This window comes from Myripristis murdjan, chromosome 15, assembly GCF_902150065.1.
Source record: "Myripristis murdjan chromosome 15, fMyrMur1.1, whole genome shotgun sequence".
Classification (NCBI taxonomy): Eukaryota; Metazoa; Chordata; class Actinopteri; order Holocentriformes; family Holocentridae; genus Myripristis; species Myripristis murdjan.
Window position 1 is genome coordinate 25,042,075 of NC_043994.1, and position 19,159 is coordinate 25,061,233.

Below are 19,159 nucleotides of genomic sequence, written 5' to 3' on the forward strand. Positions count from 1 at the left end.
TCTTTGGTTTTTTGGCCATTGCATTTGTACTGCAAAAAATATCCATCTCAGCAAGTCCTTTAATCTCGTATTTAGTCTTAAACTCTTATTTTTCCTCCAATGGGATTAGATAATCCTACTTGTTTCTAACACTAATCAACTTGTTTTGAGGATTTTTTTTTGATACAAGTGTGCTGATCTTTCTTATTCTGCCTTGTTTCAACATAATTATACTTGTTCCCAAAAATATGTCTGAAACAAGTGAAACTGCATTGGAAACAAGTGGAATTGTCTCATCCCATTGGCAGATTTTTTTTTTCATTTGGTTTCAGACAAACAAGCTTTTACGTCTGGATCTTAAACTGAACGACCTGTCAAGATGGAGATTTTTTTGCAGAGTGTGTTTTGCAGCCTTTTCATGCAGATCAGAAGTCTTAAAGTATATTTAGACAGAAGGACACAACATCCTGAACGTTTCGATCACGGACGGCTTTGTGCATTTTTAGAATGAGCCTCCAATGACTGTTGCATGCTGGGAGGTGTTGTTAACCCATTAACTATGAGCTAATCTACATTGTACACCAGCTTTAACAGACAGCACATCTCTCAACTCATGACTCATCTTCCAAATGCGGGTAGTTTGTGCTTGTAACTCCAGCGTACACGTGCTAGCCTGAGCTGTTGTGCCGTGGTCTGCTCATAGTGGATGCTACACAACTCCCATGAACTGCATCTGTCAAAACCAAGCAGGTTCTCTCCCATTCTGTCGAAATGACATCAAGTGGTCCCGTTGCTCCCTTTGTGCTGCGCCGTCCAGACCTGTGGTTCCCCTCTAGGTTCCCCTGCTTATATTTTGTTCTTGATTTCTCCCACCGGAGGCACTGACCCGCCAAGTGGCCGGAGCTCCCCCCTCCCTCTCAGGCCCGACAGCCGGCCGGTCACTCCGCCTCTCTCTCAGACCCCTAAACATTTCCACCTCCCAGGTAGGAGCCGGAGCGCACCCTGTCACTGCTCCCGAACAGCCTTCTGACCTACTGTACATCTCTCTCTCTCTCTCTCTCTCTCTCTTTCTCTCTCTCTCTCTCTCTCTCTCTATCTATCTATTTATCTAGCCGTCATTCAGTATCAGCTTTTGCATTTCCCCCTTTTCTTTCCAAACTGTACGATCACAGATGAGCACCAAACTGTAGTCAGAAGTTTGTATCACAAGAGAAACAGGATTTCGGTGTAGTAATTATTCCAGTCTTTAAAAAAAAATGGGCATTTTTTTTTTTTTTTTTTACTTTCCGTCTAGTACATGCTGTAATTCATTCCAGAGTATTTGCTGCTTTTGTGTGATGACTTGGTGCCATATTATCATTGCTCAAAAAAAAAAGTGTTTACAATATTTGATGTTTGATGTATTTGTTTTAACACCAGCGCTGTGTTCTCCCTAAATGCCTTTTATGTCTGCACTTGAATGTTTTCAGATCAAGGGAGCAACATCTACAGAAAACCACCCATCTACAAACAACACGGTACTTCTGCTGTTATTTTATTGTCTTCATTTAAAAAAACGAGACGGTCTCACGCTAGTTCAGACTGATATATTAATGTAATCTCGTGTTTGTGAGCCGGGCTCTTACTGACTGACGGTGTATTTGTTTACAGCTGAAACTGTGTGTCCATGTAACATGTGCCCACGCCCAGTGTCAATGTGCCACCACTGTTTGAAGTCTCTCTCCGATCCTCTTCTGTCTGATCTGCAGCAGCTTGTGCTACACTGCATTTTGTCCGTCTTAACAAGTCATTTCTAATTAAACCCTTTTGCAAAAAAGACAAATATGCCAACAGGGTGAGCAGATGTCTTCTATTAAGTGATATTAGCTCAAAAGAGGAAGAGTAATCTCTCCTTTATCAGCTGTTCTGCGTGAGCATCATTTTTCCTTGTACTTCTGTATTTTATAAGGGATGGTGTGTGGTTGATTCTATCACCTGAAACTTTCAGCGTTTGTCAGCACTGACTAAAAAACTGTAGAATACATAAGGAAGGCTAATAGTTATATTAAATGTTATATTAGATGTGGATGATGAAACAGATTTTTATCCAAAGAGAAGAAAGAGCTCTTCTCCGGTGCAACTCTATATTTGCATTTCCTCTAGCTTGTGATATACTTTAGCTTAAGTTTCCTTGGTTTAGTGTTATTTTGTGTTTATTATGTCTTGTTTTCTTGGCTGTTTTTTTTTTTCTTCCCTTCCTTCCTAGGCTTTATTTCTTTCCTTATAATGTCACTGGATTGTTGACATGAGTGAAATGTAGCAAATGCCTGACTTTCATCTTAGTATTTTCCACATATTTCAGACAATTATGTTTTGGGACTGCATCCGAGATTGAATGACTTGTTAGGACAGACATTTTTTTTTTTTTTGCATTGTAGACTGCGTAGAATCTATCAAACCCAGAACACTCCTGGTTGAGCCAATCAGATGATACTGAAATGTTTACCTGTGGTTGAGACTGTGACGCAGACACTGATAGATCAGTTCCCATGGTTACCAACCTAGATACAGCTGCCATAACACCCCAAAGCAAGTCTGCTGATGACATCATCAGATCCGCCACCTTCCCCGCCGCCCATGCTCCCACTCCAGACGACAGCTCAAGGAGTGAGGGCGACCGTTGGCCCTACTCTCTCACTGTATTAGGTACAGTCGGCTCCTGACGGGCATGCTTGCACTGCTTCCCCCTCGTGGCACGGGAGACACTTAACCCAAGCTGTAACTCTTCCTTGTTTCTCCCCTCTAGCCGCCCCTAACTGCATCCCCGCGCTCACTGTGCTTTCACCCCGAGCACAGGCTTTACTTCAGGTGTTTGTCCTTACGTTTTGCCTGCCACAGCACGGAAGCACTGTCCTCCTCCTCTGAATGTTTTCTGTTGCTGCCATTGTTTTTGTTTTTTCTTGCCTGTGGTACAGTCGCATCAACATATTTTGTTCACTTGCAGCACATAATCAGTTTACTAGCTATACTCAATAGCACCACAAATGACTTAGACAGAGATAACTGAGACTGACTTCAAACTTGAACCTTTGTCTGTCTGTCTTACATTGTTCTGTCCTGTCTATTATGCATCCAATAAGAGTTTGGCATGACTGAGAGCTACCAGCACAGACATCCGTCATGTCAGTGTAGCTTATTACTCCAGTAAAACCCCTCTGTTTGTCTGTCTAGTCAACTCTGTCTCACATTTGTGTTGTAAAAACCACCTGTTACACAGTGTTTGTGTTCCTCACCGCTCTACAGTGGTACATTAGACTGCACAGTCCTTGTTTGGACCAAATGATGCAGCCATATCTTTCTGTGTTTGTACAATAAATAAAGTACTGACGAAGCATTTCATTAGGTTCTATGGTACAGTACACGTACAGCATGGTATCTTCCAGAGACATTTGTGTCTGTGTGTGGTTGTGTGTGTGTGTGTGTGTGTGTGTGTGTTGTTTCATCTCTGTGGCTGTGTGTGGCACCTGTAGGGTCAGAGGGGAGGAGACGGTCCAGAGAAGAGGAGGAGGAAGAGGCCTTGAAAAGAAAACAGCTCCAAGAGGAGCATCTTAACAAGGTCAGCCACCCTCACACTTTTGTCATGTTATTGTCATGTCATAGAAATTATGTTTTGTTTTGTTAGGTTTTGTTCTTGTGTCTTGTCTCGTGACTTCCTGTTTTATTTTGAAATCCCACTCTCCTCTTGTGTCAGGTCACTTGCCCTTCCCCTTGTGTGTTTCCCAATGGTCTGATTGTCTCCCTGCGTTCCAATACTCATCCTACCATACTATTTAGTAGGGGAAAAAATTAGCATGCATATTACATACTAAACTACATACTTTGTAAGGGCAGCTGCATTACATACTAAAAGTAAAAAGTATAAGTATGCGATTTGGAACGCAGGGTCTGCCACACCCTGATTGTTTCCACCTGTTTCCCATTACCTTGTGTGGTATATATACTCTATCCCTGCGTTCCAATACTCATACTACCATACTATTTAGTAGGAGAAAAAAAGATTTAGTGTGTCCCAATACATAGTATGTCAGATGCAGTATGCCAAGAGTACCAGGATGTTCTACTACATCCGGTCAGATTTCGCAGTATGGATTCCAGCATGCTGCTCTGGCCATTCTGACCCACAATCCTTTCTGCAGCGGACGTTACGTCACACTGACTGAGTTGCGTGTACAAGCCACACCCACATACGGACGACAACAAAAGACACATATCGCACAAAACTCGCTTAGTGACAGCAGAAGCGACAGGAAGACAGAAGATAAGAAATATGACAGACGACAGCGCAGTATGAAACAGCACTGCCATTTTGACAACAACATTCAAATTTGCCGCTACGGACGGCGGCGGAAGTGAGCAAGAGGGGCGGACTTCAGGGATGATATATGTAGTGTGTCCCAATAGTATGCATATGCATGCATATTTCATACTAAACTACATACTTTGTAAGCGCAGCTGCAGTACATACTAAAAGTAAAAAGTATAAGTATGCGATTTAGAACGCAGGGTGTGTTTCCCTTTGTCCTGTGCCAGTTCGTCCTGCTATGTCATGTCAAGTCAAGTCAAGTCAAGTCAAGTCAAGTCAAGTCAAGTCAAGTCAAGTCACATCAGGTTTTGTATTTCCTTTGATACTTTGCTTTGTTTTTTCCATGGTCTAGTTTTCATGTTTCTTTGGTACTTTGTCTTGCCTTAGTTTGGAGTTTTCCTCTTTGAGTGATTTTCTGTTGCTACTTTTGTCATCAGAGACATTGTGAATTTCAGTTGTTACTTTTATTAAAAGACTATATATTGAAACTCTCGTCTGGAGTCGATTGGGTTCAATCCTCGTAGTCAAAGTTCTGACATCAGTCACCAACACACACACACCTTCAAGGGCACTATCCAGACTACAGGAGCTGTAATTCTGTGATAAAGAGAAAATGTGTGACAAGATACCTTCAAATATAAAATATAAAAATATCATTCTCCAACTGTAAAAAAATCATGTTTGTTTGGTACAGACCTCAGCAAAAATCATTTCATCATCATCATCACGATGGTAATAGTTTTTTAATGAAAATTATGATACAAAAATAATCATTCCCACTAAAAACCCAAATCATATTGCAAGTACAAGATAAGTCGATTTTTTTTTCCAGGTCATTCAGCCCAAACAGTTTTTTTTTTTTTTTTTTTTTTTAAATATATACTTAAAATGTTTACTTGATGGAGCAGATCTATCTCTGATAGAGGGAGGTTTCTGAAATGAGTACCATGCTTCTTTGTTTTCTATCAGTAATGTTTGTTTCTTGGATTGTTGTTTATCTATGCACATTTTGGATGTAAAGTATTTGAATTTCTGTGTGTGTGTGTGTAGATCCAGTCTGGTCTGGGAAAGCTCATTCTGAAGGAGGAGATGGAGAAGGAGCAGATCAGGGAGCGCCACGCACGCAGCCTCTCGGCTCAGCGCTACGACCCCAAACAGACCAACTGTGACGCAGGTACAGAGCAGCCTGCTCGTCACACACACTCTGGAGGCTTACGCACACAACTAGACCTGCGTCTTACAGCCTTTGCTCTTATCATTTGTTTTATCATGCTTGAATCAAATGGCAAGGGCTTGCTCATCTAAAAATGAGGATTATGAGGAATGCATGAAACCATTTGAAAATAATTTTAGCATATTTGCCTGTGAACTTAATGATAAAAATGACCCCAGTCAAAGCAGTCTACAATAAAATGAGAGTCACTAGCAGCTGCTGCTGTCTATGACCCATGTCTGCACTAATTTTGTTTTAATTTATGTATTTATTATTGCATTTTTTAGTAAATGTAGTGAATATGTTACAGCAGGTTCAATGCTCATTTATACACGTCTTCGCCTTTTGTATTTTTGCACACACTCTCAACAAAAGGAACAAAAAAAGGCTTCCCTCCTTTGCTCCCTCTCCCTATATGTTAGTTATATTATGTTATATAGATCATGTTAATAGTTGTTAACAGTTGGTAACAGTTGATAATATTTAATAATTATGTTTAAATTTAAAAGAAACTTGTAGTGCAATGCTGTGCCCTGCCAGGTATGGTGTGTGTTAACGCAGTGTTGCTGTTTCAGATCCAACCTCTCCAACCAAAACAAACTCTCTGCCTGGCTATGGAAGGAACGGGCTGCATCGGGTAAGACGTCCCACACACTCACGAGAATGCCGCTGATTGTGTAAACACAGCTGGTAAAATGCAGGAAGGAGCGATACACACCAATCCATGAATTTTAATCAAACAGGTGTTTTGTTGCTGAATCCCAATCAGAATAATTTTCATCATCGAGTGCTATAAATATGCAGCAACAAATATAAATACGGCACTTCCTGGCACTAGTGTCACGATAACAAATGCATATAGCGTGCGCAGTAATAAAAGTGAATCAAATTATGGCTCGAATGCGGCAACAAATGCATCTTAATGGCTATTATGCTGTCTGTGTCCCTGCAGCCCCAGTCCACAGATTTCACCCAGTACAACAGCTATGGTGACATGTGTGGAGGAGGAAGAGGTGAGAGCTGACACCAAAATAGATACTCCTAACTCTGGCTAATTTCACTAGGGATATTCAGCATCAATATTCAGAAACTCTCGATACATAAATGAGCATACATTTGGAGAAATTTGCATAATGAATCACAATGTGTCGTCAGGTAGATGAATGTTGTGGATGGTAGGCTGTTAGGGGAATATGACAGCAAAACCATTAACTGTGAGTCTCATTTTCTGTCCCATTTTGTCCTGCAGAGTTTCAGGTATGTCTCTCATCTGCTTTTTCTCGTGGCATGCTCCTCACCTTGCATAATATACCGGCTTGCTCATGGGTTGCAAGACACACCTTGCCCCGAATGCATCTCACCCACTACCTGCTCAATGCTTGCATCACTGTTGGACTACTGTCAGCTGCAGAGCATGCAGTGCAGTGATTTGGAATGCCTCTAACTATGGGAAACAAACACGCACTGCCCAGTAGACCTACCATGTCTGGGCACTGAACCACTGTACTGTACCTGCAATGTACAATCATTGCCTCATCTCTTGTTTTGTTCGTTGTTTACCAGTGTTTTGAGTCAAGCTAAGTGTCTCATATGAATATGTGATTTAGAAATGCACCATAGAAAACCCTACAGAGACATTCAGAAAAAAAAAAAAATTGTACTCAGTCTGCCCATCTTCAATACTTATTCCCTGACTCAGTAGTGTCCAAATGACTTGCTCCATCCAGTGAAAATAGTCCCACTGTCATTAGCGGACATATTCATGCCATTGACCCAGTCCCCTTCCACTATATTACATTTGTGTATGTTCTATTCTTTAGCACATTAAGGATGGCCGTGCAGCACTTGCAAGGATGGACAGGGGAGTATCTATGCCTAATATGTTGGAACCAAAAGCAAGTATCTCCTTCTTTTTGTATTGATGACAGCCTTGTAATCTAAACTGAAGTATGTTGCAAAATTTATACCAGTTGATATGTCCGTGATCTTTAAGGTGCCCTCTGTGCCTGTTAAGTAGCGTCACTGTTCTTTGATATTCATGCATTTTAACATGTTAAGGATTAATTTAGCAACTCAACACTAACAATCTGACTAAGAAAATGACACCATACCCAAAGAGGAGCTGTGAAAATCAAATAAAGTGTATTCTATAATTAGTCGTGTGGTGTGGGGACATTGGTGGAAGAAATAGGTAGCTAAAATAGCTTTTTTCTTTCTTTTTTTTTTTTTATTTTACTGGAGGCAAAAGACTCACGTTAGCCGGGTTCCTGATTTAGCATGCTGCTTCAGGAGCTGCCGAGTCACTCTAGCGCTTAGCATGCTGGCTTCTCCATGCTCATCTGCACATAGCTTTGACTTACAGTGGCTGGATACTGTATGCAGCATACAGTGGAGAATCCAACACCAAGACTGTCATCCAAACAACTCATATCACTATATACTGCCTAGTATATATGAAAGTATACGTTACTGCGTGGATATGAGTTGGTCAGAGGCCCCCCCCAAAAAACTTCTAGTTGTTTATTACTGAGCATTTCACTTCAATTAGACAGCTCCCTCTTGCTCAAATGGGATTGGATATTTGCAAAATTAACTTTTCAGGGCAATCTTTCCCATCTGGACTTATTTGGCCTACATGACACAAATTGAGTATGTTAGTTTTTCCCTTTTGTGGTACACTCCTCCAAGAATACAGACCTTCATGTAACTGTTTCACATAGTTTTTCCTGTACCTAATCAATTGCACGTTTCTACTCCAAAACAGTGCACACATAGCACCATGCATTTCCCCCCCCAAACCTAATGATCAGCTCCCACTCCCAGTTAGCCTCCTCTCACATACCTGTTCTCCCACCCAGTGTTCCCCCCTGTCCCAGTCAGTGTTACAAATATATCAAAATCTCATTTCTTTCCTCATAAAAACTGTTTCCAGGTTTCTGACTCAGCTTGACTCAGATCTAGGTTTGAACTGTTCACTGACAAGTGTCTCCTTCTGAAGGTGTATCCCTATGAAATGCTCATGATAACCAGTAGAGGGAGAGCTAAACTGCCCAGGGAAGTGGACAGAACCAGACTGGAGGTATCAGTTTTCCACATGACCGTCCGCAGTTGATACTGGATTTGTCTACTTTGTGTAAATAAGATGTTACACAAATACTACTGTAGCAAGGAATGTGCAGTATCCATTGCTTCTTGTCATTTTTGCAGTGACCCCTTTGTGGCTTCAATGCTAACCACGACCACCCCCTCCCACCTTCCCCTCCTTTGTTTTCTCGACCTTTCTTCTCAATTCTAGCGCCACTTAGCGCCTGAAACGTTCTTTGACATCTTTGGAATGGAGATCCAGGAGTTTGACAGGCTTCCCCTGTGGAAACGCAACGACATGAAAAAGAAGGCCAAGCTCTTCTAGCAGTCAGAGCAGCATGCATATACTGTACATTCATTCAGATAGCACACTACCAACTGTAATCTAGATGTAGGTTTTGGTTTATTTCTTTTTCTTCTGTTTTTCTTTCCGACATAATCAAGGAAGCGATAAAATGGACTCTTGCTCTTATGCTTCCTGAGACTGTGAGCTGAATGATTTGTCCAGTTAGCGATAGACTTGCACAGGAAACAAGGAATGGGAATCTCTTCCATGTTCAAAAATGACAAAGAATGAGAATGAATGAACAATAGGGTCATGTTATTTTTTTGACTGCGCTTGTTTTACTTCTTGCTTTGCTTCGAGTGGAACTGCTTTCCTTTCTTTCTTGCTTGTTTCCTCCTACTATTTGTTGCTGTTGATTCCTGTGGAACTTTGTAAGTACAGTAGAACCTCATGGCACCATTATGAAATGCCCATGCTCATAGCTTGAATATGAGTCAGCTTTCCCTCACTTGGGCTGAAACAGTTTTAGCCCAATGTTGGCAAGAATCGGCTCAGTGAGTCTTTAAAAATAAGAAGCCACTGGGCTTGCAATTAGCTGACCTGCCAATTGTTTTACTGGATCTACAATATGAAAAAAGAATTATCCAAAAACTTACTCATTGCCAGTCCTCTTCCCCAGGCTACTGTACATGCTAAACATTCATGTCTGACCCTGACAGGAAAAAAAAAAAAAATCTCTCTCTCTTCTCAGGCTCTCATAAACATGGCCAGATACTTTCCCTTTAGTTGTATTGGAGTAATAAATCCTATGAACATATTTTAATGCCGTATCCAACATACAGTAACCAACAAATAGGTAAAAACACCCAATGTAAGAAGTAACTGTATTTGAAATTACTGTTTTATAAATGAAAACCCACACTGCCATTTGTTGTATTGAAATCTAAGCCAATAAAGCTTTAAATCACCATGAACCACATGATCCTCGGCTATACCAAAGGTATCCAACGCCTGTATTCTTTTCCTCTGTTTTCTTCTTTGCATTTCATCAATAAAAACTCTGGTTCAGCAATGTTGCACAAAAATAGCGTGGGAGGTAATTTTAGGAATGTTTGACTGGTTTCATGGGACCAATCTGACACAGTGTACTCTATTGACCTCCTGGACAAACGCTGTGAGTAAACATGTCCTTTTTTTGTTTTGTTTTTTGTTTTTTTTGTTTTTTTTTAAACTGATCTTATCTGATCTCTGATACTTACAAATGTGTGTGTGGCTGCATTTAGTCTGGAAGCAGGCATTCTACTGAACTCAATAAACAGATAAGTGGAAAAATAAAAACAAGACCACTACTAAATATTCCTCCTGGAAATTATAGATCAGCCATGTTTTTGCCATTTCAAGTTTTTCATGAAACATGCACAAGCAGCTCAGTCCTGCTTCTTTATCAAACAAAGATTACATTACATTTCATCACAGCCATATCCCATATGAAGGTTAACCTATAAATGCAGGCAATGAGATCACCAATCATCGTATAAGGATCAAGTCTGTCATTTGTATTGGAATATAATCAGCGGGTTCTGAAATCAGTGCCTTCTAAAGCATAGGGAGCGCTGTGTGAACATTTCCAGTAATTGCTGATGGCGTCTTAAGTCCCATCATGGACATGACCCCATTAAACTGCTGAGGATCTTGACTTTGTAAGATGAACTGTAGGTCAAATGTAAGACAAGTGGTCCCATCCTTATCTCAGGGGTCACTTTACACATCAGGTCTACAGCACATGTTGACATGTAGATTACCAGAGCTGCTGTATGAACTTACTCAGTCAAGGAATCCATTTGGGATGAGAACAAAATAAGCATATTTTCCTCCTGGAGAAGACCACTGACACAACACTGACATTCTCGGACTCTTGAGGACAGATTCCTGCCTCCATGTTATTGTAACACTGACCTGCCGCAATAGTCATTTAAAGTCACAATGACAGGGCATTTTGAGGTGCCCCTGCTTCCTTAATTTGATGGATCACCTGTTGAAACGGCTTGTTGGGACGGGGCATAGCACAGAGAGGCATCATTCAAAAGCGTAAACCAGTTGGTGATCAGCTCAGAGAAAGGCAGCTTTCTCTTAGGACATGATTGTTTAAAAAAAAAAAAACAAAAAAAACTGATGGTTATTGGTTAAAATCTTTGGCCAAACCCACTGGTTCGTTATGACGTCACCATTGAAGATACACTGTTTTCCAGGTGGTAACAGGGTTTTGATAAATGTATAACAAAACAAAACATAGTATTTCATTTGTATTTATTGCCACATAAGTAAATATTCTGGCACAGAAAAGTAGTTGCACAAGTCATTTTTCATTGCATTGTGACTTTAAAGGCAAAAGGCAATGAGGTAGGGGAGAGGTAAAGGGCAATAGTTTTCATCTTACCAGTTCAAAACACCAAAGCCTCTCATGCTGCTAAAGGCGAACTGCACTGTGTCTCAAATTACAACACACATAATAGACCTTTTAATAAACACAAGGAGAGGGAAACAAAAATTTATGGATGATCTTCTGTCACTTACCAATTCCCTTGCCACTGCTAGTAATAAACATCTTTGATGCCATTGATATAAAAGCTCATGATGAAGTGTCAACAGCTTCCACTTCCACCACTGTGCTCCACCACAGCGACTTTAGTTGGACCCATCCTTCTCATGCTGAACTGAACTCAATTGTGCTGAATATTTATGCAACCCTCTCTGCAGGAGATGCTAGAAAAGCATCAGGAGTGTCTAAAGAGGCAAAGGGAAGCAGTGAAATACAGACTGAAGAAGCTGGCCGCTCGGCAATCGGATATCACCGTAAGTGGCCAGTGTAGAAGTTCTGCGTCAACAAGAGAGCCTTCTGTCTATATGATGGTTTAATGTTTATGACAGCCATGAGCCTTGTATTTACGTCTATGGACTGGCATTATACCATCACTTGATGTTAATGAATGTCTGTGCCTGACACAGAAAAAGTCTGCACTGATAAGAGAGAGCATCATAAGGCAATATGAGGAGATCCAGAGGGTCCTAGAGGAAGACCTGAGGATAACCCTGACCTTCCTGGACATGGAGGAGAGGGCTGCTGTCTCGGCCCTGGATGGGCTCATGGAGAAGAACTGTTCCCTCATCCAGGAGATAGAGCAGGACCTGGCCAGACTCTCTGTTGAACTGGACCAAAGGGACATGCAGCATGATTCAATGGTGACTAGAACGTTTTATTGTGAAATGAAATAAATTCTCTCGGCCAAATTAGTACAACCATGGCCAAATCTGGGTACATGTAGGAAGCCTCATATTTAGGTTCTCAAGTATGTGTCATCATATGTCCCTTCACTTTCAACAGGAAGCTGAAAAATGTGCGCAAACTGACAGGGAAACGCTTCAGGAAAGTTTGCCCAGATTCGGCCAGAGTTGTGTGAGTCATATAAAAATAAGTTTGTTTTCTCAGTTCCCGTGATCTTACTGATTTCTCCACTGTTCTTCAGTCTTTCTTTTCTTACCCTGTGCAGCAGGACACAGAGATAGCAGACAGGTATAAAATCCAAGGCACAGTGGCATCTATATTAATGAATCACACATGAGCCCACTTATATATCTGTGAGACAGTGCTTAATGTTGTCTGTCTGTGTGGTGTGTCTCCTCCAGGGTGATGGACCTGCTAAACAGGACAGACCCCAGCAGTGTGAGCCTGGATGAGGCCAAAGCTGACCAGATCCTCAGCCTCACCAACAACATGCTTCTGCTTATTCGCTCCCAGACGCCAATAACCAAGAAACTCATCAAGAGCTGTTAGTTCACACATTTACCGCTGAAGTGTTTACAGCTACAACACAATTTCTATAATAGTTTGATATTCCTGTTCAAACAATCCTGGCTGTGTGTTTCCAGATTCCAGTGAGGTGAGTCTGGATCCAGAGACGGCCCATCCGAAGCTGATCATCTCCGCTGAGGGTGACAGCGCCACCTACACAGACACCTGGCAGGAACTTCCTGACGTCCCTGGGCGCTTTGACACCACCCTCAACGTTATCAGCCTGCAAGGCTTCAACTTTGGCCGCCATTACTGGGAAATTGATGTAGCTGGGAAGACTTACTGGGAGCTGGGCCTCACCTATCCCACCATCCCTCGCAAAGGCAATGCTGAGGATTGCTGGCTGGGTCGTGGGAATGAGTCCTGGTGTGTGGAGTTCTTTGATGGGGAGTACACAGCCTGGCATGCAGGTGTGCCCCATCAGCTGCCTGTCACAAAACATTTCTGCCGTATCGGGGTCCTGTGCAGTTTCCCTGCGGGGTTTGTGACGTTCCTCGGGGCAGACAACATGACCCCGCTGTTCTCCTTCTGTGCCGGTACCTTCACAGACTGCCTCCATCTTGCTTTGTGTCCAGGACACGACCACAACGGCACCAATGCCAAACCTATCGTAATCTGTAACACTCCCTCTCCCACCAGTACTCTGTGATGTGTAGCTCCAAGGAAGGACTCACAGTAACTTTGAAGTTAATACTGCTGCCATCAAATCACGTCCTATTTGAACTAATAATTAATACCTCTTGAAACTCTCTTCAGACTGTTTCAGATGTCACACAAAAAAACAAAAGGAGATACATATGAACAACCCAGTGAAATTTTGCTGCAGGTGCTGGAGTATACCTCCATACAAAGAATCATGAAAACAGAGAACAGCACACATTTCATGGACTGCACTCTCCTTTTTCATTCATAACATGAAACTGGATCATGGCCATGATGTTTTATGCCTACTAGGTTTATTGAAAGAGAAATGCTTCTGTTTTACTTGCAAACTGCAAAAGTTACTGTCAAGTACAAGTAATGTACAGATCATCTATATTTGAGAAATTCTGCATAACAAATATTGATCATGGATTCAGAGATCTAAGAGCACACCGCAGTTTGTCTTGAAATGCACCTACCAGATGTGAATCCAAAGTCTACATTCAAACAAATGATTAGCTCTTCGCAAATATGCTCTCTGAGCCTCTGTGTTGCAACCGGATGCATGCCGCTTCTTGCCCCATTTTTATGAACAATTTGGTGCAGACTATTTAAAAACGAATAATGGCTCAAGGGTGACAAAGAGTGCTGACCTCCATCTTGTGCCATGCATTTGTTTATGACTGTTTGCTGTCTACAGTAGAGGGTGAGCCGTGATGATTACTTAAAAAGCCTATCCAGTAACACAGTTCAGATCAAGAACACTGACTCAGCAAGAGGCATGTATGCCAGAAAACCCTGGCAATACAAAGGTTAGTGTACTTACGTGTTTGGAGACGAGCGTGAGTGATCTGCCAGCCAGCATCCTCTCATTTTGCTCTCCTAGATTTCTTCTTATCCACTGCCGTCATGAATCTAAAGCTCCTCTTCTTGTGCCTCTTCTTAGCGGTGCTCATAATACCTGCTGATGTACGTATTCAGACCTTTTGTTTACTTCTCTAACTCGCACACAGCAATTGTAGATAAACAGGCAAATGTACCACCTCTTATAATTACACACTGTCACCGTCTTTGATAAGAATTCTGCTGTGAATAAAAAGCAATAGAACTTCATTCATATTTCTTTTTGAAAAGGTTTAGTTCATATCCTTGGTTATGCTGTGTTGCCAAAAAGGTTAGCAAAGTATTCCAAGACACTGATGCTTTTGTATTATTACTGTAATGTGGAGCTGTCATTGGCAATCATCTATTTTATTATTATTATTTTTTTTTTTATCAGATGAAACATAAAAAACACAAAAAACATGACCGTCACAGGCATCATAGACCTGACCACCACCATGGTAAAAAGCGTGAAAGGTATCGGGATATTATTGCAGGTAAGTGCTTTATTTCTTCTTTATTAAATAATTAATTTATAACATATGCAGAGCAATATATGATATAATTTTCAAAGAAGTTCTTTCAATACTCCATAATACTTAATGCAAAACTGGATACCATCGAATGAAGTATTTTGCTTAAAACCTATTCACATCCACAGTGATTTAAATACATCTGCTGTAAGTAAGAAAACTATACAAACCTCCAAATGGTAAATATGACTATATTTAAGGCTCAATCTCAGAGTGATTTTTAGATGCACAGACATCAGCTCTAGATGCAAATGGGTCTTCAAAGTATTATATCTAACAACAAACCCATGTTTTAGATGTTGTTTTTCAGGTCCTAGATGGCCTAACAGATGATGATGATGACGATGATGATGAACCTAATACAGACTGGATTTTTGAAATTCAAGAGCCAGATGGTAAAGTATTGATCTCTGTCAAAATACAGCCATGTTAGACCCGCTCTTCAGGCTATTCAAACATCCTTCGAAATGATATTAGACGAGCATGTGCTGACGTAATGCTTATGTTTCATTACTTTCAATGTATCCCAGGCCGATGCAATCCAAACCCTTGTCTCAACAATGGAGTATGTGAAGAAAAGGGCAAGAAAAACTTCAAATGTGACTGCCCCAAACCTTTTAAGGGCAGAAAGTGCGAGAAAGGTTTGAACTCACTGTCTATCCTCGTATCCTTAAGGTTGTTATTGTACTACAAATGTTGAGTCTCTCTCTCTCTCTCTCTCTCTCTCTCTCTCTCTTTAAATGGTATTATTCTTGACTCGCAGGTCCCAAAGCTTGTCGGAGGGGACGATGTGGGCGTGGTGAGTGTGTGCTGACCTCTACTCCCCCTTTCTATGAGTGCAAATGCAAGGAGCCCTTCCAGCCTCCACGCTGCAGAACCGGTGAGTGCTGTCTTCCTTATCCAATATGCCAATGTGTTTTCCACACGTGTCACCTGCAGTATCCAGAAGCAAGCTCTCACTGAATATTATTTTTTTTCACAAAGTTGCACTGTGTGAACCTAATCCATGTAAGAATGGTGGAAGATGCGTCAGGGATGACATGGACTTTGACTGCGAGTGCACTCCAGGGTACAGCGGGCGTTTCTGCCATGTTGGTAAATACTGTATTTTGTATCATCTTCCAATTTTTTCAGTCCAATCTGTGCCTTCTTATAAGTCAGACTAACTGATTGCAACACATTTATCAGGCCCAGATGATTGTTACGAAGATAACGGCGAATCATATCGTGGCAATGTAAGTGAGACAGATGACGGCAAGGAATGCCTCTACTGGAACTCTCACTTCATTCTGGAGAAAGGTGTTAATCCCTTCAGCTCCTTTGAGGACGAAGATGGACTGGGCCCTCATAACTTCTGCAGGTCAGGCTTAACTTATGCAGGAAAAAAAAAAATAAGCGTATGCACTGCAACAAACATTCATCCTCACAAATCTTCCCAGATTTTTGTCGAATCAGGTGACATAGTCTTGATGCTGCTGGTGTGACCCACTTTAATTCAAGATACTGCATGTCTGAAGAAAATTCTCAAAAACCGTTTTAAGAATACGTGTTTGATGACAATTCTCAAAACAAGTAAGAGGGACTTGAAAATACACCATGGCAAATGATATGACTTGCAGATTTTGCCACTTGTTAAGAATTTTAAAATCAGTACAAGGTTAAATGACTCATATAATAATTAAAGAATAATTAAGCCTCTCACACAAATTTCTGTGAACTTTGACCTCTAATGGTGAAGTAGCATGCCTGGTTACTCTTTACTCTTTAAAATGGATAGTTCTTGCATCATAAGAATAAGAATAAAAGGGGATGGTGCTCACTCAAATGTTTTCTTTGAACTAGAAACCCGGACGGAGACATGATGCCGTGGTGTTTCTTCAGAAGAGGTCGCAAGCTGCTATGGGACTACTGTGATGTGACAGAGTGTCCCGAGCCCACAGGTTGGCCTCTAATGCCTCACACACCCTTCCAGGTGAGCAAGAAGTCAGCCGCAGCCATTTGTCATTATTCTGTGTGTGTGTTTTCAGATGTAGCACCCACTGAAGAAGTCTCTGCTGGTCCTCAGCCCACTGCTCCAAAACCCACCGAATCAGAAACCCATACTGCAGCAGCCACCAAGCAACCACCTACCAAACCCCCCACACCTGAGAAACCAAGCGAGGCTCCATCTACTTCTGCTAAACCCACTGCAGCTCAGCCAACCTCCAATGCCACTGCTGCACTGGAGCAGTTCTCAACCTGTGGGAAACCTCAGCCTAAGAAGCCCATTACTCGAATCTATGGGGGTCTGAAGGCGATTCCCGGAGCTCAGCCTTGGCAGGTGTCCCTGCAAGTGAGACCCAAGGGCTCCAACCAGCTCTACAGACACATATGTGGAGGGGTTCTCATCAAAAGCTGCTGGGTACTGACAGCTGGCCATTGTGTGTAAGCAAACTCCTAACAGATCCACATCTTATATAACACAAAACATGAATTCATTGTGGAAACATGGAGTACTTTTAGATCAAACATGTACAGTAGGGAACCTTCCTCTAATATATGTTGTTTTTGATTGAACAGTGATGGTAACAAGGACATGCAAGTGGTTTTGGGAGGTTTGACTCTTAATTCAGAGGAGCCCACAGAGCAGACCTTACAAGTGGAGGAGGCCATTAAGCATGAGGACTACAGAGAGACTCCCTCAGCTGTTTACAACGACATAGGTAATGCACATGTCTGACTGTGTAGAAATGTACAACATTTTTACATGTGTGAAAAGGGGAAATACCTGTTTCTGAAAGAAAGGGAGACTTCTATATAATGGGATGGATGGGGGAGAAATTATTATTATTTATGATAATAATCATTGCTTTTATTAGTTGAAACTTTTATATCTATTGTTTGATATGAAAAGTATTGCCATGAAATCAATGTAAAGAGTTGTTTAAAAATCCAAGAAAATGTATGTAAAATTTTTTTATTTTTATTTTTTTAGTTCTTGGAAAAGTATCTAACAAGATGAAAAAGTAATTTTTCATGTCACTGTAACTAACGTGAACTGTCTTCTCTAAAGCTTTGTTGCGGCTGAAGGGCAGCAACGGCGTTTGTGCCCATGAGACCCAGTTTGTGAAGACGGCCTGTCTGCCTGATGCCCCGCTGAATGACGGGACAGAGTGCACCATTTCTGGATGGGGTGCCACTGAGAACTGTAAGACCCATGCAGCCACAGCGTTAAAGCCTCCATGACCTTTCTAAGATTTTCCAGATCTCTATTGATTCTGTTAGAGTGTGTGTCTTCAAAGGTGCAACATGCAGAACTGCCAAGGCTTGACTGAGGTGAGGTCTGTTTAGACTCATCTGACAAAAACAAATGGTTGGGTCAACATGGTTAAAGGTAAAGAATGAGGCTGAACAACTAAGCAGGAGGTGCAGGACACTGAGCAAACACAATTCGGAAACAAAGGAAAGCTGCACACTCCAACTCCTTTATTTCCAACCAACATTTCGGGCAGAGCCTTCTTCTGCCCTGAAGAGGACTCCTGGCCCTCATCAGTCTCACTGATTGATTAAATGCGTTTTCAATGTCTTTGTCAGTCTAAATCTCACCACTTCAACAGAACCATGGCAATTTTACATAATTCATCTTTGAAAGGCCTTCATGAACATTAGGCTGATAAAACGTGCTGTTCTTGTTAAACACCATGTCAACCTCGAACCTCGAAACGCAAACATGAAAACTGCTAAAATTAGAGTAACAGGACAATACTTCAATGTATTCTGTTTTTCACTTTGTTCCTGGATACAGCTAGCTATGGTTCCAATCACCTGCTGGATGCCAAGGTGATGCTGATCAGCCAGGAAAAATGCTCTGAAGCAAAGATTTACGGCAGCGTCCTGGATGACACTATGTTCTGTGCTGGCTACTTGCAGGGAGGAGTGGATTCCTGCCAGGTTAGTGTGTGTGTGTGTGTGTGTGTCTGTGGCCACCAAACAATTATTCTTTTAATTATACCATTTTCTAAATGCAACTGCTTCCTGTGATCTCCCAGGGTGACTCTGGAGGGCCGCTGACGTGTGATCAGAACAGCACCCATGTCATTTATGGTCTGGTGAGCTGGGGCGACCAATGTGGCAGGAAGAACAAGCCGGGCGTTTACACACGGGTCACTCACTTCCTGGACTGGATCAAATCAAAGACAGAAACAGCTGCTGCTTAAACAGCCTTGGTTACCAAACAACAGTCGGTGTAAAAGGGCTCATTTCTGAAAAGAGTGTGTTGTTTTCATCATGATTTCTTTTTTTTGTGTGTGTGTTTTGTGAAGTGGTATCTGGCTTCAGGTCCAAAACTTCATGTGAAATAACCGAGTTG

The 19,159-nt window shown here is 41.6% G+C and overlaps 3 protein-coding genes across 7 annotated transcripts in view; all 3 read left to right on the plus strand.

Annotated features, from left to right (window-relative positions):
• ablim1a (actin binding LIM protein 1a) overlaps positions 1-9,637 on the plus strand; it is a 35,046-nt gene extending 25,409 nt beyond the window's left edge. For 2 of the 5 annotated variants that reach the window (XM_030069995.1, XM_030069998.1), the window contains 10 exons: positions 858-962; positions 1,449-1,496; positions 3,489-3,574; positions 5,372-5,495; positions 6,110-6,171; positions 6,487-6,547; positions 6,784-6,791; positions 7,355-7,429; positions 8,533-8,613; positions 8,830-9,637. In XM_030069995.1, the coding sequence (XP_029925855.1) occupies positions 858-962; positions 1,449-1,496; positions 3,489-3,574; positions 5,372-5,495; positions 6,110-6,171; positions 6,487-6,547; positions 6,784-6,791; positions 7,355-7,429; positions 8,533-8,613; positions 8,830-8,943 (764 nt within the window). In that variant the 3' untranslated portion in view covers positions 8,944-9,637. Of the gene's footprint in view, positions 1-857; positions 963-1,448; positions 1,497-2,523; positions 2,665-3,488; positions 3,575-5,371; positions 5,496-6,109; positions 6,172-6,486; positions 6,548-6,783; positions 6,792-7,354; positions 7,430-8,532; positions 8,614-8,829 lie in introns of all 5 variants that reach the window. The other 3 variants (XM_030069999.1, XM_030069996.1, XM_030069997.1) reach the window with 3 other exon arrangements.
• A 2,027-nt stretch (positions 9,638-11,664) lies between these two features.
• LOC115372959 (probable E3 ubiquitin-protein ligase TRIML1) lies at positions 11,665-13,403 on the plus strand. The gene is made up of 5 exons (XM_030071127.1): positions 11,665-11,757; positions 11,911-12,144; positions 12,456-12,475; positions 12,589-12,731; positions 12,832-13,403. Exons 1-5 carry the CDS (start codon positions 11,665-11,667, stop codon positions 13,401-13,403), a joined length of 1,062 nt encoding a protein of 353 aa, XP_029926987.1.
• Positions 13,404-14,305: 902 nt separating this feature from the next.
• LOC115372273 (hyaluronan-binding protein 2-like) lies at positions 14,306-19,106 on the plus strand. Its single transcript, XM_030070001.1, has 13 exons — positions 14,306-14,365; positions 14,676-14,775; positions 15,108-15,206; positions 15,342-15,452; positions 15,575-15,691; positions 15,796-15,906; positions 16,000-16,171; positions 16,654-16,751; positions 16,839-17,235; positions 17,371-17,513; positions 17,864-17,998; positions 18,596-18,741; positions 18,840-19,106. Exons 1-13 carry the CDS (start codon positions 14,306-14,308, stop codon positions 19,005-19,007), a joined length of 1,857 nt encoding a protein of 618 aa, XP_029925861.1. The 3' UTR covers positions 19,008-19,106.
• Positions 19,107-19,159: the final 53 nt, after the last annotated feature.